Here is a 26,175-nt window from a genome sequence, read left to right as displayed (position 1 = left end):
GGGCGGTAGGCCGATAAATCAGCCCTTCACCCGTGATGATATTGATTTTCGGGTGAGGGGCTGATATCACATATTCATTAGAAGCTGTAATTATCTGCATACAAATTTGTCTGCACACATCGATGTGTATCTTATATACATACCGGTATTTCTAGTGGCTGTGCAGCTACTATCGGCTGAAGGGTTCTTTTGGTGACATGTAGATTACATTTCCTCAGCATATCATATGTTTGGTGACTTGTAAATCCACATGGAATAGCACAACCATCCGTCCTGTGGCCATTTTAAATTTCGAGCGTGATATGGCTGTTACCAATTACCGGTATGTGTTTAAAGTGTACGCGAGTTTATTCCGGAATTATTTGCATGCAGCAAAATTGTATAGTTTAATGAACAGGTGACATCAGACCCACAACATCGACCATCAGTATCACACAGCTTTGTGGGACTGATTTATCGGACTAGGTGGGTGGATGATAATTGAAAAGGGTCTATATGGGATTCAAGGTTTAAAATTGTTACATTTATGACTGTTCTACCCATCTGGTTTAGTATATCAACGTCAAGAATACACTAATGTACACTATATTCCAGTAACATGCAGGGCCGTGGAGAGCAATCACGGGCCCTGGGTCAAGAAATACCCGGACCACTCCTAGTTCTTGTTCATTGAATTAAAAAGTGGTGTTCGGCCAGGGCCCCCTTACAGCCCCGGGCCTCGGGGATATATCACTGCCCCCTCCCCCTTGTCTGCCCTGGTTACATGTGGGTATATAAATATACGAGTATTCCATACATATTTCTTTTATAGAATGGATAAGATGAAACACGATTGTCCGATTTATTCTGGTTTTATTTGGCTGAATAATCGACAATATTTCTATACTATTGCTCTTTATGAAGATTGCACTTTTTCACGAAAAATGTAACATGGTTTTGAAGACTTGTAAGGTGTACATTGTACGTAAGTAAAAATTACCCATGAAAATGTTTCTATTATTCAGACAGAACCTAATTTTTCATTAGCGTTTACAATTTTCACAGAGAAATCAGTTTTCCTGTGGAATGCATAACTGGCCGTCAGCACCTGGAATGAAGTCTTCACCGATTGACAAAATGAGGGAACAACAAAAGATCGGTTACCTAACCAATATTTAGGTAACATAAATTGATGCCGCATGGGTCTTACAACGTGCATCGCAACTATAATTTGCAAAACCCTGACACCATGCATAATTAATGTACGTTTATCAGAGACACATGCATGTGTTACCAAGGTCTGCAAACTAGTTCAGGCTGGTTAGCAAAGGTTTGATGCAGCAGAGTACCGTCTTCGTATATGGCATGAGTTTAACGGAATCGATGTCAGTTGGGCTGCCGACGATGAACCTTGACTGATATTTGGTTACTTTCCGACTATGAGCCGTGATGGTCAAATTGGTTACGAAGGAAGGTTCCACAAGTAACGTAACATATATACATCCATATCACAAACACGTCTATGCACGGTCAGTGTCGACAGGAGTACGGGTTGATGACATACAATATTTTCATGATAAAGTTACATTTTTCATGAAAAAGGTATAGTCATGAATACCGTCCAGTTCTTTATAAAAAGTGGTATTACAGTTCAAATCAAACTTTTAAGGACAAGGTCACTTTCACAAAATTAAATAAAATATACGTTATTTTAGTGCATAAACGTAGTTCTTCTAATAAAGATATGTATCAAAACTATTTTTGTTTAAAAAGAAACAAAATCATTTTATTTTTATACGTAAGGCCAAGGTAGACACTGTTTCCGTCACTAGTTATCACGTTTTGTTAGTATGAATTACAGTCTACACCGATTATTTCGTGAATGCTTTTCTTTGTTAGGTCATTCATGTAACATATTTAGTGTGCGTGTGTGTGTTTAGTGCAAAGACGTAGTTCTTTTAATAAAGACATGTATCAAAACAGTTTTTGTTTACAAAGAAATAAAACCCCTTTATACGTAAGGCCAAGGTAGACACTGTGTTTCCGTCACTAGTGATCACGTTTTGTTAGTATGAATTACAGTCTACACGGATTCTTTCACTAACGATTTTCTTTGTTATGTCATTCATGTTTAGTGTGTGTTTACACACACACACACACACACACACACCGTAAAGCAAGTTTATGCAAAAGCATAAGGGCCCATCAGTAAGCTTTGCTTAGGGGCCCAAATATACTAGCTACGCCACTAATGAGAGAGAGAGAGAGAGAGAGAGAGAGGGTCACCTCTTAAAGTAAATAAACGACTCCATAACGAAAATCAATATTATCTTACTAACTCATGTTGGCACATTGGAACATATGAAGTTGCTATCTAGTCTTTCGTCCAGTTCTATATCTGGAATTTTCTGTTTGTATATAGATTTATGACTTCACGTTTTTATGACAAATGCCTTTCCCTATCTTAAATATCTTTTTATTTGTGTGAAATCTTTCGTCCGAGAAAAAAGTATATGGATTTATGACAAGCCCATGTGACGGAAGTTTGGATCACGTGACTCACAAAGAGACAAAATGTCGGAAAGCGATTTGCATGGACTGTTGGCTCAAAAGCCAAACGCAGGCTTGAAATTCGATAAAAAACTATCTGAAACAGAAAGATCAACAAGGGTAGGTACCATAGTAAAAATATTCCCATATCTTAACCTTAATTTGACGCAGTTTTAACTTTAAGTTGGTTTAATTTTATGAAAAGTGGGGGTCGATTTACGGAAAACGTGGTCGATTGTGGCGTGATCAGCTGCTAGACTACTTGAGCGAACATTGTATTAGTCCGAGCAAGGAGTAACCATTTAACATTAGCTTAGGTAACTGTTTATAACAGTTTAATCTTTCCAGATGTTGATTTAGTCATGCACCATAGTAAAAAAAAAGAATGTATATTTTATTTGGTATTTTTACACTGTTATTTGGTTGCTATTCGTATTCATTTGGTCACTTTTTAAAATACCTTTTTTGCTAAGCCATAAACTTTGTACACCACTGGTTTGGCACATAAGAACAGCTGAACAGTTGAGGACCACATGTTAAACGGTAAATTTCTTAGGGACCATCGTAAGCATGGTTCTTTGTCACAGACCAAAATTTATTTGTATGCTTAGCGGAAATTGGAATGTTGACTACCAGGCGATATAAGCAAGTTACAAGAGTGGTCAGTAAAGAAAATGTATAACACCAGCCAAGGTTGGGTGATTGATCTATCCTTAGAAATATTAAAGTTTTAGATTATATGTAGGGTTTTTCATGATAAAAAGCCTTAATAGCTATTCTTTGTTGTTTTCTTTATGATGATGACCCCATTGAAGTGACATGATGCACCTTTGTTGGACTGTCGAGAGAGGATATTTTTCTTCCTTGGTTCCTCACTATTGTTGAAGATTTTTGTATTTGTTTAATACATGATGCTGACTTTTTGGGGGTGCCCTCAGGATTCATTTATGGTGCAGCACTGAATCATTTTCAATGCTGCTGTGTAGTAATGAGTCTTTTCCAGCATAAACAAGGGGCCCTGAGTGGCTGAGTGGTCTACCATTCTGGCCGCCATGTATAGTCTATCTTGTGCTGAAAAATGGCATTAAACCCTAGAACAACAACAACCAGCATAAACAAATTTTCACAGAAAATGAAGGGTTACTGTTCTAAATCTTCATGGCCGTGTTGAAATTTTATAAGAAAGATTTTTAGTAATTATTTTACAGCATCGTAATTTAAGCATATGTTATGGTCAGTACTAAATAACAAGGTCCCATATTAGATGACTGAATGAATGACAGTGACAGTGATTGTTTTCATCTCAGCTAAATCAAGGATTACTCCAAAGTGCCTGGATTTAATCAGGCTGGGACATATACACGTCTCAGAATGTGATTGAGGTATGCTGCTCTAAATTAAAAAAGATACCAAATCACACACACACACAGATTGCATAGGTAGATAGTTGGTTAGTTTAAACTCTTATCATCATGGAGACAAATGTTTGGGGAAGGTGACAAAGAGACATTGGAACATTTCTTTTAACTGCAAGATTAAATAATTGCAGAAAAACCAAAGTTCCTTCTCCGAGTGCAATTTTAAGAAACATTATATTGATATTACTTAGGTGGGCAACATCATGCTTACTGTCAGAGGCTTTCAAATAGAATTTGATAGCTGGCAATTTGTTTACTGCATAGTAGTGCAGGATGTGTTGTCTACAATTCCTGAATTAAAAATCAAAACTTGTCATATTTTATTACATTTTTAGTCTTCACCAATGATTCTACTATTTCCATTTTTTAAATGTTTAAAAAATTCTAATTCATTGTTTGAAAACAGTTTATAAAATCTTTAGATGTGCATTTTGATTTGATGTTGTTTCAGTTCTGGTCTGTTTGGATGTTTAAACTCTTCTCAAACCTGTTTTTTTTTTTTCCTTCTAGTTTTGAACATTTTATTCTGCAGTAATTTTGTTGTTGTCATCTGACCTACAAGTATCAGTTTATTTATTTAACAACACCAGTGCCAAATTCTCGGCTTTATAAAGTGCAAGTTTTACAGTGTTACTGAATGGTTAAAACTGAATATTTTTATATTTTCCCAGAATTTTATTTTGTAACCACTCCCAACACATTAAATATGGTAGTTTACCTTTGAGTTAACTATTACACTGTACTCAGACTTTGCTGTTTTATCAAGCTGTGTGCCTGATTTGGTCATTATTCGTCTGTTGGGCTATCTTGGGAGCTTGTTGTTGTTTTTTTTACATGTTTGTGTGACATTTTGTAAAGGTTGGTTCAGAACTTTGCATACTGGAGGGATGAATTGGACATGTTTTTAGCCAATTCTACAAGAGTGAAACCAAATTTATATTTTTCAAACATGTACATATGAACATAGTGAAAGTTGTAAGCTACATAATTATGAAACCAATTAGTGAGTTTTCTTTTGATAACACTATAATTTTGAAAAGGATGGGTTTGGGGGGAATGCAAAAATGTGAAAAATTGTTTTTTTTTTCAGACTAAATTTCAGCACAAAGTTTTTAGTATTATTTAAGTTAGTTGTGTATTACAGCACATTTTATGATGTTATTTTTCATCACATGCAGTTGACTAAGATATTTTGATTTTGAACATGCAAATGAGTCCTGCTAAAAGTTCTTGCTGAAAAATGTTAAGTCTTTGACAGAAAGTTTGTACACTTTGAATTTATCCTAAACTCACATAATGTCTGTTAACATACAACAACAAAAATCCCTGTGAGAAACAGAATAGGTAAGAGTGTCATAGATGGGACAGACTGCAACTGAATGATAAAATGCTCTACATTTCTACTTTTCTTACTATGAAAAGAACAAGAACCAAAATAAGATAAATTCATCACCCAGCTAGCTGTTTTTAGAGTTGATGCAACAGGAACATAATTGTACCTAGTTTGATGAAAACCATTAATATCAGTGTTTTTATTTGCTATTTAGATGCACATCAAATCGCATCACTGAAGCTCATAATTTATTTTGTGTTTTTCTCAGAGCTTGTATTTTTTTCTTCATGTTTTCTTTGTAAAATGCATGTAAATGGGTCTGTCTCCTCTTGATATATAGAGATAATGATTTCTCTACTATATGGAGTGTGTAAAGTACATTTTCCTTTCAATCTTGATCTGAAAAATAGTAATCTGAGAGACACTAGCTACCTATTAATGTAATATCTTGACCTGCTTGTTGTTTTGATGATCATGATTTCTCACTCGTAATGTACTCAACACAAGGCAGTGGAGTACAGCATATGTTTTCGGTGGTAAGATGGATTGTATCACTTGTGTTACACTGTTTTGTTGCATACCTTAACTTTTCAAATCAGTTAATCATGTTACGTGATAATTATTCTCTTTGCTGTTCCAAAATCAGTGTCATACTTAACTTTTATGGTTTTCAGATAGCTTTAAATGGAGATTTTTCAAAACAACATTTTATTTGTCCATCCGTGATGCTTTGTTGTCCCATACGTGATGCTTTGTTGTCCCATCCGTGATGCTTTGTTGTCCAGTCCGTGACAAAGGGCCACCACAGGAACATTATTGTTTTGTTCAAACATATGATAGAACTGTAAAAAAAGTTGATTCTGATGTCGTATTTGTTGTCATTTTTTTTTCTCTCGTAACTTACACATCATATTCACAGAAATTTTTTAACTAAATGCCAAACTTTTCAAAGTCCCCTTTGTGACATGGAGATTAAACATTTTTTAATGGGAATTGTAAGCAGCAAAAACAGCATGCTTCCTTTGAAGACTTATATGGGTTTTTAACTCCAACATCAAATGTTTTGCCTGAATTATTTGAGTATGGAGTTAGGCATCAGAGAATTACCCCAAACATCAAAGTTTTGCCAGAATTGTTTGGATACGAAGAATTACAACAAATTGTTGTTTCCATGACAGTGAACTTAGGTAGGCTTTTACTTTTGGACAAATTTTTAACAGGTGAGTTTTATGAACTCGTTTAGATTTGTTGTTTTCATGCAGTATGCCTAGTGAATCCATTACTGGTTACATAAACATGTTTTTGATTTCAATGAATTTCGGGGCCCCGAGTGGCCGAGTGGTCTAAAGCGCTCACCATTACGGATCACTGCCATCTCACCTCTGTCTGCGTCGGTTCGAGTCTCGGATTCGGCTACTGTGGTTATGTGAGAAAGCTTGCCAGTAGCTTCTCGTGGGTCAGTGGTTCTTTCTGGGGGTTTTCCGGGTCCTTCCTCCACCATTAATACTGGCCGCCATGTATAGCCTGTCTTGTGCTGAAAAATGGCGTTAAGCCCTACAACAACAACAACATCAATGAATTTCATCCAATGCCACCTAAAGGCAGCATGCTTAACATGTTAACCCCAAGAGTTTTTTGTTGTTTTCACCTGAAATGCGAGTAGGAAACACATTTTTAAAGCTATTTCTGAATTGATCCGAAAACACCAAATCCCAGGTGATCTTTCCATTACATATTGCGTAATTGTGTTAGAAACATCATTTTTCACTTGATGTTTGGCTTCCGCATGAATAGAAGGGTAAAAGTTGGAGTTCTTTATTTTTATTTTTTTTAATGGAGTCATTATTTTTGTATTGAGACCATTCATTATTGTAAATGCCCATCTTATCCTACTTTTTGCAATGGTTTATCTGTCTGTTTGCAGTTCATATTGGTTTGCCTTAGATCTGAGACCAAAAGGTTTAAAATCCAGACATAAAATCGGATTCCGACCACGGGAAATTTTGGGTAGAAAAAATGGGGTCCAAAAAATGAGGTTTTTTCCTCTGTATTTTGTAGTGCAGCTAGAAATTCCAGATTATTTGGTATCATTGTAGAGCTACATCTGTCTACCTTTCCATAATACCACCCACTTTAGTGTATCATCATGACCATGACACTACAGAGCTCGGCAGTAGGCTACTACCTCCTGCCATGTTAACTCGTCACTAAGGGTTAATGTGTTCATCTATATGGCATCACTGAGTGAAAAGTGTGAGGAGTATTGAGGCTCAAAGAAAGAAACAATGTCAGCTGCAGAACAACTTTGAGAGTAAAATTTCTTATCTAGTAATGTATGAAAGCTGGTTTTATTGCCATCTCCAACACAGTACATGTATAAGGTTATCATGAAACTTTTAGAGCAATTAACCCCTACTAATGGGAGGGTCAGTTTGGTTTGCAAAGCAATTAACCCCTACTAATGGGAGGGTCAGTTTGGTTTGCAAAGCAATTAACCCCTCCTTACAGGTGAGTCAGTTTGGTTTGCAAAGCAATTAACCCCTACTAATGGGTGGGTCAGTTTGGTTTGTAAAACAGTTAAGCCCTACTAGTGGGTAGGTCATTTTGGTTTACCGAGTGTGTGTGTGTGATTTGGATTTTTAACATAGCTTTAAAACTTTTTTACTCTTATCATTTGGATGTAGTGTGACAGGTTATAGTGATGTCTAGCACTGGGGCATCATGCCGCAGACATGTAGCATGGTGTCCCATCCAGTCACATTATCCTGACACCAGGCCAACCAGTCCTAACACTAACCAATTAATGGTGAGCGCCAAGCAAGGCAGCTGTTAGTATAATTTTATATTTTTGGTATAACTATGTCGGGGTTCGATCCCACTACCTTCCGCATCTGATGCAGATGCTCTAACCACTAGGACACCAGAGTGGTCATGTTTTACGGAGTAACTAATCTATACTAATGGGTAGATCAGTTTGGTTTGCCGAAGTGACTGATCCCTACACATGAGTTGGTCATTTTGGTTTGCAGTGGTAACTAACCCCTACTAATGGGTGGATCAGTTTGGTTTGCAGAGGTAAACAACCCCTACTATTGGTAGATCAGTTTGGTTTTCAGAGGTAAATAACCCCTACTATTGGTAGATCAGTTTGGTTTGCAGAGATAAATAACTACTATTGGTAGGTCAATTTGGTTTGCAGATGTGACTAACCCCTACTATTTGGTAGGTCAGTTTGGTTTGCTGAGGTTAAAAAAACCCTACTAATGGTAGGTCAGTTTGGTTTTTTTCCTTTTGCAATTTATTGTATCCTATTTGATAAATAACTTTATCACGCTGTTGAATTGTTTTGTTACCTACGGAGTAGAGGATGTGAAGAAACAGTCTGTATTCCATTTTGATGTAAGTGTTACATATATGTTTCAGAAGCAGTTTGTATTCCATTTTGATGTAGGTGTTACAGATATGTTTTAGAAACAGTTTGTATTCCATTTCGATGTAGGAGAAACAGTCTGTATTCCATTTTGATGTAGGTGTTACAGATATGTTTTAGAAATAGTTTGTATTCCATTTTGATGTAGGTGTTACAGATATGTTTTAGAAACAGTCTGTGTTCCATTTTGATGTAGGTGTTACAGATGTGTTTTTAGGGGCATGAAGAATAATGAAAAGATTATATTTATTCACTTCAGTTACAGAAATGGCATTACATGTTCAGTGATTAATCAGTTAGTGTCTTAAATGTCGTCGTCCTATTGACCTATATGTTTTCATGACTTTCCTGAATATTTGGGATGCTGTAAGAATTTTCTTGGTTCCATTTACATCCATCTGAAACAGTAAATTATGAAAATATACAATGAATATGATTGATTCCTGAATTTTTGTGCTGTTCCGACAAATTTCTTAATGTTTTTTTTTTCTATCCTTAACATTTGGATTTTAGTTAGTTAACTGTGGATAAAGGGAAGGATATGTTGCCACAATTGGGGTCACACTGTTTTTGGTCATCATTTTCTAGATGGGACCTGAAAGAAGCGTACTGTATATAGTCATTTACAAGAAGTCCATCTGCAAACTCCATAGACCCAGATCTGCCTTTGCATAATGCACTTGTAGATCTGAGTCTGTGCAGTTTATTGAGAGTAATCAGTAGAACAACAATATAGAGTGTGGTTCTACTTATAAAGATGTAAATACAATATAGCCTGTGATAAGCAATCATTTCTGGTGTAGTGTATAAGGTTTTGATTCTGGGAGGCATCACTGCATATTAGAAGCTTTTATCTTTTGAGATGTGTATTATATTTTTCACTTTCCTGTTTGTTTCACCCAGCAAAAGAGTACTGCATATTGTACTGTATGTTTAAAGAAAAGGTACATCTCACTCTATTTTTGTTTATTTTATTCTCATTTGACCATGCAGTTGGTTTTAATGACTTCACGGTAACATTGTGCACGTTTTTGTAGAGAACCACTTTTCCCCATCAATCAGAATTGGTGCCATGTTAATGAGAATGCCAACTTATCTCCCTTGGGGATGCATGACCCAATAGGTAGTCCAATAGCAAATACATCCAGGTGTTGTCCCTGATAAATTTAATGTCACTGTCATATTGTGTCCCTTGGGGGCACATTGCAAAAGGCCTTTCAATATCAAGGAGCAGAGTTAGTCTTGGTTGTTTTTACTTATCATGGTTGTGTCATTACCTCAGTGTTCTTCACAGTCCCTAAAGGTGCTTTATGCAGAAGGTACTTCAGTATCAATGCATTGAGTACATTCTTGTTATTGCTGAACTGACTTCATACCTAGCTGATCTCCAGGACACTTGTGTTTGATGGCTTCTCAACAGGTCAGTTATCATTTTGGTCTAATATTGCAAAATATTTGTTGAATAATATTAGCGGCTTACTAAGTCTTAAGTTTGTGCAATTTTTCAGTTGCTATGGACTTACTTTTTAAGATCAGGCATTCCTAATTCTTTTTGTGTGATTCTCCTTTTCTCTTGTAAGTTAGTTTGCCATTATATAAGATTTGATCAGGCTTCCTGTTTGATGCATGACATATGGCCCCACATCATCATGGTGTTCAATGCTTTCTTGTTCAGTGGTCCAAATTTGCCCTGCAAAAGTAGGTAATATGATTTCAGCTAGGATTTATATGGAATATTTGTTATACTTAAATAAATACAAATTATAAATTTGAATGTTTTAAACTGCAGGTTTCAAAAATCACCTTTAATTATCAAACATTTAAGCTGTTTTTAGGTAACAGTTATTGTGTAATGTACAGGACCGATGTACTTAAGGTGTAGGTACATGACTGATGTGGTACTTACAGTGTAGGTACATGACTGATGTGGTACTTACAGTGTAGGTACAGGATTGATGTGGTACTTAAGGTGTTCATACAGGAGTCATGTGGTACTTAAGGTGTATGAACAGGATTGATGTGGTATGTAAGGTTCTTCATACAGGACTGATGTGGTACTTAAGATGTATGCACAGGATTGATGTGGTACTTAAGATGTACATACAGGACTGATGTGAAAGAAAGGATAAAACTTGAAGAAAAAAATACAACAGCCTTTAATGGATGGCCACATGCTTTCACACCTTGCATGACTCAACCTCAGTCGTGGATTTAGCATGTACGAAGCAAGTGTCTTGCCACTGTGGTATTCAATTTAGCTGGTAGGAATATGTGCATTACATGTAGACCACATACATACACTAGTAATTCCATGGAGTTTATTATTATGTTTTGAAATACTTTTTATATCACTTGCGGCCTTTCAGAAGAGTTTTATAGAAATGTTGATTGACTAATCACAGTTGTTTCCATAGGGTTTTGACACATTTTTTAGTTAGAAACTTACAATTTTAATTGATTTATAGAAAGTTTGTGCTAGTTCTGCACAATGACAGTATAATTGGATGTACCCATACATATAGAATACTCTCAATTGGAGCAGTGAGATTGAATGTAACATTTTTTTATTTGAAAGCTTCCCATCTGTAGACATAAAAATATTTGCATTGTTGGTGCCTATTTTATTTCTCAGTTTCTGGAGTTCCTTGAGTGGGAAAATCAATCAGCTGTCATTTTGTCTAGTTTGTCACTTTGACATTTAGAATTGGTAATTTGCATGTAGTGAACAAAGCAAGCATTCTTCACTCAAAAATGTTCTTAAGATCTAGAAATGAAAATAATTTGAAAAAATTGAAAGACTTCTATCCCATTTGTAGATCTTTCCGTACTATGTGACTTTTGAAAATTCACTTTACTATGTTAAGTCCATATTTTGAAAGCCATCATTTATAACTGTCAATGACTGTAAGTTAATCACTGTGTGGGATTCATATTTATGAGCACTTTTCACATTGTACTCAGTTCGCCCTACAAACAGTGCTATAAAATATGCCCTTAAATGCTACTGACCAATTTACAATGAATTTTTTAAAATGAAAATTCCGCAGCAGACATGGATATAGTACATAGAAACCGAAGGAGGCCAGACATTTGAAAATACTAGATTTTTAAGATTTTCGAGTGAAAGAAGGATTGTATTTTCCTGAAGTCATGAATATATTACTTGATTTGTTCTGAATCTCAGTGTCGAGTGTCTGGTTATGTCTTGAATACAATTAAAAAATTCTTTTTAGTACAACACCTTTGGTGAGAGTTAAGGTACACTAGTTTTGTTGTTTAATCAGATTTATATTAAAGCTGATCATTTGTGAAATTTTAAAGCTTCAACTTAATATTTTCACATAGATACAGATTCCAAAATCACCTTAAAAATGTACAACTTGGTGTACAGTTTCTCCAGCTGCATTCATATCTCCATCATTACGGCATGGAGTCAGTACCATATGGGTCGTTTAATGAGATCAGACTGTGCACCTTTGTAAATAACCAGATCTCTTTGTAAGCCATGAAGAGTGACTATGGCATGTATATTATAATTCCACAGTTAGACATGACTGCACTAATATTACTGTAAGCCATGAATAGTGACTATGGTATGTATATTATAATTCCACAGTTAGACATGACTCTACACTACTGTTACTGTAAGCCATGAAGAGTGACTATGGCATGTATATTATAATTCCACAGTTAGACATGACTGCACTAATATTACTGTAAGCCATGAATAGTGACTATGGTATGTATATTATAATTCCACAGTTAGACATGACTCTACGCTAATTATTACTGTAAGCCATGAAGAGTGACTATGACATGTATATTATAATTCCACAGTTAGACATGACTCTGCACTAATATTGCTGTAAGCCACAAAGAGTGACTATGGTATGTATATTATAATTCCATAGTTAGACATGACTGTACTAATATTACTGTAAGCCATGAAGAGTGACTATGTTGTGTATATTGTAATTCCACAGTTAGACACGAGTCTGCACTAATATTACTGTAAGCCATGAAGAGTGAAGTGTAATTTTTTCTTGTCTAGACTTTGGCAATAAACAGTTCTTTAATTAGGCACCCTATGGTTCTTTGATTGCCAAGTTTGACCTAACATTTGTATCTGTACCATTCCATAGTTGTAAAATCCTTTCTTAAACATATTAACCCCTGGAGCTTTTTGTCATTTTTGCCTGAAAATTGAGTAGGAAACACATTTTGAAAGCTATTTTTGAATCGACTCGAAAACACCAAATCAAGGTCATCTTTCAATAACATACTGCCTAGTTATAGACCACTCTTTATTCCAATGCCCATCGTATCCTACTTTTTGCAAAGGCTCATCTGTCTGTTTGCAATTCCTACTGGTTTGCCTTAGATCTGAGACCCAAAAGTCTTAAATCCGGACACAGAATCAGATTCCAACCTCGGGCGAATTTTGGGTTTAAAAAAGACAGGTCCAAAAAATGAAGTTTTTCTGTCTGTATTTTGTAGTGCAACTAGACATTCCAGATTATTTGGTATCATTGTAGAACTACATCTGTCTACCTTTCTGTAATACCACCCACTTTAATGTATCATGCATGACCATGACGCTACAGAGCTCGGTAGTAGGCTCCTACCTCCTGCCCCATAAAGTCGTCGCTAGGGGTTAATGTGTTAACACTGTTTTTCTATTGCAGCACATTTTAGCCTTCAATTAGACAGCGTTGTCTTGTTCAAGATATTAAGTTTGATAAAATTTAAACTTTTCCTCTCCTTCCAGCAATACTGTATTTCATGACTGAAAGTTACTGATAGGCATGAATTTTTCAGCAATTAAGTGGAGTGCTGTGAAAATTCAAATATCATCATTTAGCAAGAATCAGGTACATTGACCTTAGGGAACACACCATATATACTCACTTATAACTTGGGTCCAGCTGCAAACAAAATAGACCCTATCTGTTAGTCCATTATGCAACAGCAAATTAGGGTCAGTGCTGGTTATTCTACTTATTACTTCTAGGCCTAACAAACAACATAGACCCTGATCTGCCAGTGCGTTATGCAGACATTAGATCGGGGTCTTTGCTGTTTGCACTTGGATCCAACTTAGATTAACATTTGTTTTCTGCATACATTAGGTTTTGACCATACCATGCAACCCCTATTGAGAGACTACCACATCTGTTAAAAAAAGTCTTGCCCCAGGACAGGTAATTTCATGTTAGAGGTAATCAATTAACATTAAACAATGGTCCATATGTGAAAAATCTGGTCTTGTACTAGATGTAGTCTCTTCAAACCAGTGGTGCTTCATGAAAGGTGATCTTTCAAAACAATGGTCTTTCATGACAGGTGATATTTCCAAAAAATGTCTTTCAGTGACCAGTTGTCTTCGAAACATTATTTTTTCATAACAGATGGCAGGTTTTATTGTATTATTTTTCCTGACTAGGATTCTTTGTTTGTGAAACACCTAACTCCATGCTTCCACATTTTGACAGATTTCCCAGATCTTGAGCTTTTTGGTAAGTTTTCTGGAGCAAATGTTATTTGGGTATGTTTTCTTTCATGTCAGGTAAATATGTACATGGTTATAAGGTGGTGATCTTTATAGTTTCTCAGCTATGATAAAGGAATAGATAAAGTTCACTGAATAAAGATGGACATGGGAATCAGTGTCAGTTTGGACGACTGCATATTATCTTTTCAGTACCTAGTAAATGCATGGTTATAGTGTGGTCAAGGTTATGACACCCAGGGGTAATGATAAGTCTTGGGTCTATGTAATATGTGTGTATAAATTTGTCATTTTATACCCAGTAAGTGTTTGTATGGTTTCAATTCCATGTTTCAGTAGTTTGTAAGTCATGACATCATGGCTAAGTTCCAGAGGATGGGGAAAGATCTGTGGCATGACTGGGTTATCTGATAATGCATTGACACATGGGTCATTGATCACTCAAAGATACATGTCAATTGACCCTTAAGCAAGTCAGCGATTGACCCATTGAGCAAGGACCTCGTTGAGACTAGTACCTGGGAACTAAACTGAGAAGTGGCCATAAATGACAATCCAGAAATTGAACACATGAATCACCTTTCAAACTGCCATAAATTTTCAGCAATATTATATTGTCACATAGATTTTCCCATGTGGTTTATGTTCACTGTTTTTTGAGACACTGGAGTATGTAACATTCACAACATTTTTTTAATAGTAAAGACAATACAAGTCATATTTGTAAATTTTCTCAATCTTAAATATAAATTTTAAATTAATACTATTATTGTTTAACCAAGTCTATTAATTGTTGATCATTGAATGCTCTGCACCTTAATTGTCGTCAAGAAACTTCCAGACAAAAATTATCGATCAATATGGACTTTTACAGTGGTGGCCAGGTACTAGACTGGGGCGAGAAAAGAGCATGCCTAGTCTTATTATCACAGTATAGGGCAGTGTGAATTTGTCTATCAACATGCATAGCTCTCATCACATTGTGATATCACAGTATGCGATGTTAAATCCATATTGTACTGGATCACACCCTTATATTGATCTTGTCCAAAAATGTCCACGTATTTTAACATTGAATTTGCCATATGTACATCTTGAAGCTTGTAAATAATGATCTTCCAAAGGAATATGGATGTATGAGGATTCAAAAAAGTGAATAATTGCCATTTAAATATATGGAAAATCAAATTGTGCAGAATGACACACATTACTTTAATAATTGGTGTTGATCATCTACATGATCTGTATGACATTTACTTTAGGGGGCCTCGAGTGGCTGAGTGGTCTAAAACGCTCTCCGTTACGGAACACTGCCATCTTACCTCTGTCTGCATGGGTTCGAGTCTAGAATTCAGCCAATGTGGGTATGTGAGAAAGCTTGCCAGTAGCTTCTTGTGGGTCGGTGGTTCTTCCCGGGGTTTTCCCAGGTTCTTCCTCCACCATTAATACTGGCCGCCATGTATAGCCTATCTTGTGCTGAAAAATGGCGTTAAACCCCACAACAACAACATTTACTTTAGGCACTTATTCTGTTACATATTACGACAAACCACTATCTGATACTCGTCACAGAATAATAGGGGTGAAATGAGAACTAGCTGTAGCTTATTCACTGTGTGACGCACAAGAAGTATTGGCATCCAAACGCCGTATAAATTTATACAAATCAACAGAGAAGCTTTGTGCAAATGTGACTGTTAAACAATCAGTAAAATATTTTATTTATTCATGGGGATAAGTTTGGAATGATTACATTTATCCTGGTATATGTAATCAGCGATTGAACTTGCCTACATGATAAAAGAAATTAGCAAAAGAAATTTGCAACTAGTCAGATTCATGTGAGATTTTATTATGAGTGAGAACTTTGCATGTGTAGTATTTTGATCAAATTTAGTAAATGGGCTTATATCGTCAAGATCTCTCTTGTGTATGATTGTGAGCAAGATCAGTGCATATTTAATATGCATCTTGCATCTAATTGGCTGCACTTGTCAACACTCAGCAAATCTATTTCAGGTTTTGGTCAAGATGTTTGATGAATTTGCTTATAAGATTTGTCTGTTGCATATTTATTTGGTAATCTTGTATCTTAGCTTGTTATCACTCAGGGGACTTAATTTTGATGAGATTTGTTTCAAGCTTGGTTATCTCCACCAGGTCTTAAACATTCTGCAAGACCTTCACTTATTCATGAAGTGATTTGAATTTGACCTTGCTACCTCTAGAGCTTATATTTCTTATTTGATTTTGATAAAACTTGGTTTTTAGGTTTATTTAATCAAGATACTGGATAAGTTCATTATGAGTGAGATAAATGAATATTAATTATGCTTTTATGTTTGGAACGTGCTCTTGTTAGGCATAGTAAAGTGTATAAAATCAACAGGTTAATAATATTTAGATGTCTTAAAATACTATGAAAGCCTGCTTTGCTAAATGGCGAGTTGTCAAGTTATGTATAGGTAAATGATATAAGGCCCATTTGGCATCATGTTAAAAAGTTTTATAAGTTTTATAATGATGTTCACAGGGTTAGAAGTAGACCTCAGAACCTTGAAAAAGCTATAATTTAATTTTATTTGACCTTAGAAATCTATAATAAAAAAAAACTGCATAAAGAAACTGAAAGAAACATACAAACACCTACAAATTTGAATGATGAATGAGTTAACCCTGACCCCACCAAAAATTGCTTGTTTTGCACATTGTTTTTCATTAGGCTAGCCAAAAGGTCAAACAAGTTTGCAGATTATGCAAATTAAAGACATCTGGTCATTTTATTCTATCATTCATTTGATAGACACATAATGTCATACTGTTGTTGGATCATTTACAGCATTAGCAGTGGGTTCACAAAAGCCTTTGCACATTTTGAAGTCCGTCTGCTTCAGTCTTTCTTCAGATTGAGATTCTATAACCAGAAGTGTTTTGGGTGTGTGGAAATAACTAGCAATAGTAAAACTTATTTCTAACTAAACTGGCTTGTACCTCCATTTTTTTAAACCATGATATAATTTTAAAAAAACTTAAATTTTCTAATTTAATTTAGCTTCTAACCCTGTGTCCATCTTTGGTGCAATGACATTGTTTATACAAACTTGAGAGCCATTTATGCTAAGATCCTGTTTCTGAATCAGAAGATCTGCATTCAGATACACTCCGTATTATTGAGACTACGGTGATTTGGAAAGAAAAATAAAACATTTATATGTATTAATATTATTACATTTTGTTCATTCTTTTGTTTTAGTTACAGTTTGAAATTTAATAATCCCTATCTATCTTTCTCTCTCTCTCTCTCTCTTTGGTTCCTGTCGATCTTTTTACATCGAAAGTCACATTCACCTTGGGGCCCCGGGTGGCCAAGTGGTCTAAAGCGCTTTCCGTTACGGATCACTGCCATCTCACCTCTGTCTGTGTAGGTTCGAGTCTTGGATTCGGCCAATGTGGGTATGTGAGAAAGCTTGCCAGTAGCTTCTCGAGGGTCGGTGGTTCTTTCCGTGGATTTCTCAGGTTCTTCCTCCACCATTAATACTGGACGCCATGTATTGCCTATCGTGTGCTGAAAAATGGCGATGGCGTTAAACCCTACAACAACAACAACACATTCACCTCCTGTTGTCTAAAAGTTCATATGGACCTGGGATCCGACATGAGAGGTGCTGATTGATAAATGAGTAGGACATGTTAGCAGATGGTAGCATTTAATGGGCAATAGAAAGCATGTGTCCGTTGGGTTGCATCACTTTTGTGGTGCAGACTGAAATCCCTATGCATGATTGTGTGTGTGCCATCATTTCAGGGATTGGGGTAGGGGTAAGAGGTCTTAACAAAAGTCATCTAAAGTGTCAGGAGGAAGGTCTGCAGGGATTTTATGAGGTTTTCCCGGGTTCTTCCTCCACCATTAATACTGGCCGCCATGCATAGCCTATCGTGTGCTGGAAAATGGCGTTAAACCACACAACAACAGCATATAATCAAGAGCAGGCATTTATGGAATTAGTACAATCCGCCTGATGAATAATTTTTTTCTCATGCTAAGATGACTTGCAAACATGCGCATAATATATATTGATTGTTTAAAAAACTTAATTAAAAGAAATAGAGTAATACAAAATTTAAAAAAATATATAATTTTTTATAAAATTATGGATAGCTGAGAGGCCCATGCTCGCTCATATTGTATGCAGTTGATTGAACTTCAACCAAGTGAATTAGATATGTAGTTTTGAAGGTGGTCAGGATTTCTCTTTGTTACAATTAGTCTTTCTGTCTGGTAATAATTAAAAGACCATCTGATTCCTGGCAAATTTGAAACAGCTGTCTTTGAGGCAGAGTATTCTACTGGTCTTTTTAAGTTTTCATGGTAAAAGAACCTAACTTGCTGCCTATAAATTCATGTAGAAAATATACATTGTCTCATAATATTGACTGTGTTTCGGTGAAACCAGTCTAAATAAGCATGTAGACATTATGTGTTGTCTGATAATATTGATTGTATTTCAATGAAACCAATTGCAATAAGCATATAGACAATATGTGTTGTCTGATAATATTGATTGTATTTCAACGAAACCAGTTGCAATAAGCATATAGACATTATGTGTTGTCTGATAATATTGATTATATTTCAATGAAACCAATTGCAATAAGCATATAGACATTATGTGTTGTCTGATAATATTGATTATATTTCATTGGAACCAGTCTCAAGAAGCAATGAGACAATATGTGTTGTCTGATAATATTGATTGTATTTCAATGAAACCAATCTCAATAATCATCATTAACCTCTTCTGAAAGCCCTCTTTGTGAAGCATTTGCTTGCCTCTGGAAAAGTTCTATTTTTAGCTTTGCTGATCATAGATCAAAAGAACTTATGTGAAAGCCTGTCTGTTGTCTGACTGACATCATATGTTAGCACATGATTGTTATCACTATTATGCAATGACTTGGATGATGACTGTAACTGTACAGGCACATTCCTCCCAAGGGTTAAGTTCATCCTAAATGAAAATGGTGTTGCTCAGACATCCATTATGGCCACCATGGCAAACATCAATCATATCAGTCTAGTTATTGCTACACCACCTGAGTGGATCATCATCAGTCCAGTTATTGCTACTCCACCTGGGTGGATCATCATCAGTCTAGTTATTGTTACTCCACCTGGGTGGATCATCATATCAGTTTAGTTAATGTTACTCCACCTGAGTGGATCATCAGTCTAGTTATTGCTACTCCACCAGGGTGGATCATCATATCAGTCTAGTTCTTGCTACTCCACCTGGGTGGATCATCATATCAGTATAGTTATTGCTACTCCACCTGAGTGGATCATCATATCAACAATGTGGTCTCATTGAAATACGCCTTACTACATCTTTTGAATCCTAAATAGAAATGGTGCAGATCTGACATCCAGTATGGCCACCACAACAGTTGTCTTGAAAAGTTTGTTATTGCTAATCATATTGACAGTCATATTGACAATGTGTTTTCAACAGTCATATTGACAATGTGTTTTCAACAGAGAACTAATATGATATATAGCTGGACCAGAATGCTGATCTGACCTAAAATATGGCTGCCACACTGAACATATTGAAGGTCTTCTAACTAATTCTCCTAAATGGATCATCATAACACATTAACCTCTAGCGACGACTTTATGGGGCAGGAGGTAGTAGCCAGTTCTGAGCTCTGTAGCGTCATGATCATGCATGATACAATAAAGTGGGTGGTATTATAGAAAGGTAGACAGATGTAGCTCTACAATGATACCAAATAATCTGGAATATCTAGTTGCACTACAAAATACAGATAGAAAAACCTCATTTTTGGGACCCATTGTTTTTAAACCCAAAATTTGCCCATGGTTGGAATCCGATTTTGCATCCAGATTTTAGACTTTTTGGTATGAATTGTAAACAGACAGATGAGCCTTTGCAAAAAGTAGGATAAGATGGGCATTTGGAATAGAGTGGTCTCCAAACAAAAATAATGGCTCCGTTTAGCAAAGAAAAATAGAATTCCAACTTTTACCCTTCTGTTAATGCACAAGTCAAATAGCCAATGAAAAACGATGTTTCTAACACAACTTGGCAGTATGTTAGTAAAAGATGACCGGAGATTTGGTGTTTTCGAGTCTATTCAGAAATAGCTTTCAAAATGTGTTTCCTACTTGATTTTCAGGCAAAAATGACAAAAAGCTCCAGGGGTTAATGTGTTAAAAGGTTAGTGTTAGGACTGGTCAACCTGGTGTCAGGATAATGTGACTGGGTGGGACATCATGCTACATGTCTGTGGCATGATGCCTCAGTGCTAGATATCACTATAAACTGCCACACTGCAGACATTGTATAAATATGACTGAAAATGTTTTAAGGCTACAATTATAATCCAAATGTGACACACATACACACACATACACACACTCTCTCGTGTAGTGTAATGAAGTTAAAGAATGATACAGTGTACATTTATTTATATATTACAGTAGCTTTTCTAACATTTTGCTGAAAGCATACAGTCATCAGATGCATTGTAGTGACATGCTTCTCATTTTAATTAGTGCCAACATTATAATTTCCCCCAAAAGTTGTATATTCTCTCAGAAATTTGTTAACTTTTGTTCCAGTTTAGAGAATTTACTTAATTTGCCAAAATTTAAGGGTGCACTACATAATGGAATTATACCTTCTTAAACCAGACCTGAGTGGCCCCTATCTGCCAAACCTCTCTATTCTGGCCTCTGTCTACTGGCCCTGTCTAAGGAGCCCCAATCTAATGTCCTTCTACCATCCCACTCTAAGTTGGTATCATATGTGGTGCAGAGTAAGCTGATAGATGTGGGTCCTTTGAGTGGGCCATATGTAGTCAGTTTGCAGGTGAAACCAGTAGATAGAGTTTGCTTAGAGACAGACATGTAACACTGGACAACAAATTTTTACAAAAGTCATGTTACTGAAATAAAATTAGTCAATTCTTATCAATTTTTATGTGCTGAACACGAATATGACAGTCAAATTGCAAAATTGGCTCTAGTTTTTTTGTAATCTGCAAGAAATTAATGTTTACATAACGAAATGCATTCCAATAGTAAAAGGTCAACTGTAATAGCCTACCTATAAAAAATCAAGTCATTGACTACATCTTAGATTTCTTCGCCTGTCTCTTGTACAGCTGTTCGGGAGCATCTCTGAGGAGTGTCCAGCAGTAGTCAGCCAGCATTGTAGTGGACCATTTTCCCTGGTATCTTTGTTCCATTGTTGCGATATCTTGATGAAAATGTTCGCCGTGTTCATCACTAACAATACCACAGTTGCTAGGAAAGAAATCCAAATGGGAATGAAGGAAGTGAATCTTTAGAGACATATTGCAGCCAAGTTTCTTATACTTCATCAACATGTCTTCTACTAGTTCCTTATAGTTTTCTGCCCTAACATTTCCGAGGAAGTTTGTAGAAACTAGGCGAAAAGCATTCCATGCTTGTTTCGCGTCACCTTCCAGCAAGTTGTTGAACCGGTCATCTTTGAAAAGCTCTCGAATCTGAGGACCCACAAAAACTCCCTCTTTAATCTTTGCTTCGCTGAGTCGAGGAAATTTTTCATGCAGGTATCGGAATGCTGGCAAAGTCCGGTCAATGGCTTTCACGAAGTTCTTCATCAAACCTAGTTTGATGTGAAGGGGTGGTAGCAAGATTTTCTGAGCCTCAACCAGAGCTGGGTGTTGGATATTCTTCTCTCCAATGGCTACATTCTGCCTGTGAGTCCATTCCTTCCTCATGTAGTGCATTTCCCTTGCTCGGCTATCCCACTCGCATAAGAAACACATGTATTTTGTATATCCTTGCTGCAGTCCCATTAAAAGGGCAACTACCTTCAAATCACCACAGAGGTGCCAGCTGTACTTGTTATACTCAATGGAATTCAGTAGCTGCCTTAAGTTATCGTATGTCTCTTTCATGTGGACAGCATACGCTACTGGAATAGATGGAAGAATGTTTCCATTGTGCAAAAGCACAGCCTTGAGACTCAGTTTCGAAGAGTCCACAAATAGTCTCCATTCTTGTGGGTCATGAGTGATTTTTAAAGCATTCATGAGGCCCTCAATATCGGAACAGAATATCAGATTACTTTCCTTTCTGAAGAAAGGCTCCAATTTGCTGGTGGCGCTTTCGATATGCAGTAATTGTGACATCTTCTTCTAGAAGATTCCATTGTTGGAGTCTTGATCCTAGCAATTCTGCCTTGTTCTTTGATAAGTCCAAATCACAAATCAGGTCATTTAGTTCTTCCTGTGTTATTCTGTGTGGGGTTGATGATGCACCACAGTGAAAATCTGGATCACTGCATGCTGATGGACCAGGAGAAGAACAGGTCGACTCACCTTTGTCTTCGTCAGATGAATCAAGAGAATATTCTGCTGGAGGTTCTGGAATAGGAAGTCCCTCACCATGTGGAACTGGTCTCAATGCAGACGGAATGTTTGGGTAGACTATTCTCGACTTCTTTCGCTTCGTTATTCCGCCGGAAAGAGGAGGAACCAAGCAGAAGTAACAGTCATTTAGGTGGTTGCTTGGCTCTCTCCACACCATTGGGACTGCAAACGGCATTGATGACCTTTTGCAATTCAACCACTGTGAAAGCTGTGTTGTACATGTAGCACAGCATATATGCGGAGCCCAAGGCTTGTCTTGGTCACCAACCTTGCATCCGAAGTAAAGATGATATGCCTTCTTCACTTGAGAATTGATACTTTTCTTCTGGTTGGCAAATGTCACTTCCCCACAAATATAGCAAAAATTGTCCGCGGTATTAACACACTTTCGAGGCATTACTGTTCTTTATTGTACGTAAATGGATAAAATAATAAGTTTTATGTAACAGTAGCTTGAACTGTCTCGCACAACGTCTAAAATATTTTAAATGCTGAACCTATCTGATTGGGCTTTATATAGTACACTGCTTACGTCAGCTTCAGCAGCCGCCTGGCATTAGTATAATAGGCCTACACATGTATAGTACACTGCTGACGTCAACTTACTTCAGCAGCCGCATGGCATTAGTATTGCATTGCATCAGAAAATGATGCAATCAACTGTGGATGATGTGAGCATGATGGTATTATGCAATGTTACATCATTATTCCGGATGTTTCTGCAGTCCTACTGGAGAAATTTACACAGTGAAACATAGAAAATGAGGTATATGAATATCTTCAAAACGAGAGCCAATACAAATTTTTCACGGTTATATTCGTGTTCGGCACACCAAAATACTACAGATTAGGGCCTTTTCAAGTCAGTAATGATTTCACTGTTGACCAGTGTAATCAATCTGCTGAGAAAGCCATTAGAGATGGACCAGCTTAGAGGGTCATATATGGTCAGTCTGAAGAGGAAACCAATAGGCAGTGGCAGGGCTTAGAGAAAGCTGATAAGACTGGGGTCAGCTTTGAGAGGAATGGTAAATATGTGCCATCTTGGTTACAGAATGAACTAATTTGACCACTGTATATTATCCATCTTAAACAGCCAAAACTTGTATCTGGTTTATAGGAGTTTCACTGTAGTATAGTTTATTGTGCATTGAATGCTTGAAAGGAAAAATGTGTTGAAAAAAATGTCATCCAAGCTTGATGACATTCAACCATGACATGTGCAAGTCTTCTAAAGGTTTGCAGATAAAAAAAGTGAGACACACCAGAAATTTAGATTGTAATAAAAAACAGATGGCAGAGACAGTTGTCATTTCAAAATTTTTAAAAGGTAGAAAACATGAAAAAACTGATTGGCTTAAAATAATGACAACTTACCTGCTACTCTTGGCTTCGAAAAGTGGTTTGAACAGGTAGGCCTATTTTGGCTACCATTTGTCACCTGCTGGCATGAAGGGAATGAAATTTTGAACTTAAAGCTCAAAGCTTTTAATCAAAATCAAATCCTGGGGGAACTTGAATCAATTTCATATCAGTTATCAAAAGCCATTATTGCATTTAGGTACATTCAAATCTAGGCTTGTGGAGCTAGTAAATTGGTTCTTAACATCCAGTGTGATCGGGGTTATTTCTAATGCAAACAAGGTTGCTAACCATTAACTTGGAAATGCTGATATTAGGTTGGAAAAATTCATAATATAATACATTCCTTCATCCATTTTTCTTCAAAGCCAGACACGTGTATTAAACAGCTAACTGCAAGTACATAGCTCAAAGATTAATCTCCGTGTGAAAGTATAACTGATACTTGTGGCATATGTATTACCTCATTCAATGTGCCCTTTTGTTTCTTACTGATCATACTTAAGGTTCTAGTACAGACAGTCAGATCTGAAAAGAATTTTGACATGTGAGTTAAAAAAGTTACCAGCTGTCCCACTGTTTAGCATGGCAATCTTGTAATCTTCTCAGTTTGGATATCTCCAGTGGCGAGTTCTTGGTGTGGGATCTTCCATAGGAATGTGGTTGTTGTAGTTGCACATCAGATATAATATCATCAATCCAGTGATAATAATGGTTAGTAGTTTTGAGGTTTCTTCCTCCAACTGAATGACGTTACCCTAGTGATTTCAAACTGTCGTGTCAGGAAGAAGGTATGTTTTTTTTATGACCACGAAGTTGTCAGGTTGTTGTGCCTAAGGGGACAGGCTTATAGTTCATGTCAAGCATCAAGCTTGCACAGACAGCATACAAGTAGTTGACATATGTGTAAATCCTAACAGTTTTAATGATGTTCCCACTGGCTATAAAACAAAGGACGGGACAATAAGACTTCCGTTCAGTGGCCTGTACGGGAACAGAGAACAAGGCAAACTGGATGGTATATGAGGACAATAACCTTCAGTGAAAAGTGTCATTCTTTTGAAACCTTCTGCATTCCTAACCAGCACAGATAAGTGGGTTGGAGTGCAATATAGACCCAAGCAATAACCACGTTTTTGTGAGCAACTTTTATTTCAAGAATCATGTCAGTGCCAATGTTGAGTCGAGGAAGGCGGCCATCAACTGCTGTTGGAGAGGATGACTTCCTAAAGTCAAGAGTAAATATTTTTCATCATCTTTTAACTGGTGAATTTTTATATTCAATAATGTTTAATGAGGAATCCTAGAAAATATGAAGTGATCTTGTATTATGAAATTAATCTTGTTGTATGCAGACAAGTTTATAGGGCTTGAACTTAGGATTTTGTTTCACTGACCTACAGGATCACCATAATAAACTTTTTACTCATCCTGCCTTTCTATTCCTGGGTCATATTTCCAGCATTTGTTTGCATTTTCCAGACATTTCTAATACTTTATTACTCTCTTCTCTTGATTGTATGTACAATCATGTTCTCTTGTCATCTTCTAATTTTGGATTGTTTGGTGGCAATTATGCATTTTGCTTAAACTTCCACATCTTTTTGATTGTCTCCATACAATGCATTGAATATTTATCAGCAATGATATATAATAATCATAATGTGTCATGAAAGGGAATGTCTTGTGTTTTATCTGATACATCATACACAAGATCATTTGATAACAACCATTCCGGTAGTGTAGTGGAAACAGCGTTTGCCTCGGATGCAGGAGGTCGTGGGTTCGATCCCTGGCTGAGTTATACTAAAGACTTACAAAAAATGGTACTAACAGCTGCCTCACTTGTTGCTCAGCATTAAGAGGTTAGTGTTAGGACAGGACTGGTCGGCCTGGTTTCAGGATAATGTGACTGGGTGGGACATCATGCTACTTCTCTGCATCATGATGGTCCAGTGCTAGACATCACTAAAACTGTCACACTTCAGACATCGTAGTGATCTGACTGAAAAATTGTTGTTGTTGTTGTGGGGTTTAACGCCATTTTTCAGCACATGATAGGCTAAGCATGACGGCCAGTATTAATGGTGGAGGAAGAACCCGGGAAGAACCACCGACCCACGAGAAGCTACTGGCAAGCTTTCTCGCC

The 26,175-nt window shown here is 36.6% G+C and overlaps 1 protein-coding gene and 1 long non-coding RNA gene across 5 annotated transcripts in view; one reads left to right on the top strand and one right to left on the bottom strand.

Moving 5' to 3' along the window:
- The first annotated feature begins 2,510 nt into the window (after positions 1-2,510).
- The window catches only part of LOC149788497 (S-adenosylhomocysteine hydrolase-like protein 1), a 193,808-nt gene continuing 170,143 nt past the window's right edge, over positions 2,511-26,175 (top strand). Inside the window, exon 1 of one of the 2 annotated variants that reach the window (XM_089974499.1) lies at positions 2,511-2,649. In XM_089974499.1, the coding sequence (XP_089830625.1) occupies positions 2,554-2,649 (96 nt within the window). In that variant the 5' untranslated portion in view covers positions 2,511-2,553. Of the gene's footprint in view, positions 2,650-24,996; positions 25,265-26,175 lie in introns of those variants that run through there. The other variant, XM_089974501.1, reaches the window with a different exon arrangement.
- The window catches only part of LOC149788498 (uncharacterized), a 67,869-nt gene continuing 50,636 nt past the window's right edge, over positions 8,943-26,175 (bottom strand). The window contains exons 2-3 of one of the 3 annotated variants that reach the window (XR_016424159.1): positions 10,234-10,400; positions 8,943-9,108 (exon numbers count right to left, since the gene is read on the bottom strand). This is a non-coding gene — a long non-coding RNA (uncharacterized LOC149788498). Of the gene's footprint in view, positions 9,109-9,665; positions 10,401-24,591; positions 24,761-26,175 lie in introns of those variants that run through there. The other 2 variants (XR_016424160.1, XR_016424158.1) reach the window with 2 other exon arrangements.

This window comes from Sinohyriopsis cumingii, chromosome 11 (assembly GCF_028554795.1).
Source record: "Sinohyriopsis cumingii isolate HCF-2022 chromosome 11, ASM2855479v2, whole genome shotgun sequence".
Taxonomy (NCBI): domain Eukaryota; kingdom Metazoa; phylum Mollusca; class Bivalvia; order Unionida; family Unionidae; genus Sinohyriopsis; species Sinohyriopsis cumingii.
This window is presented reverse-complemented; position numbering and strand designations above follow the sequence as displayed.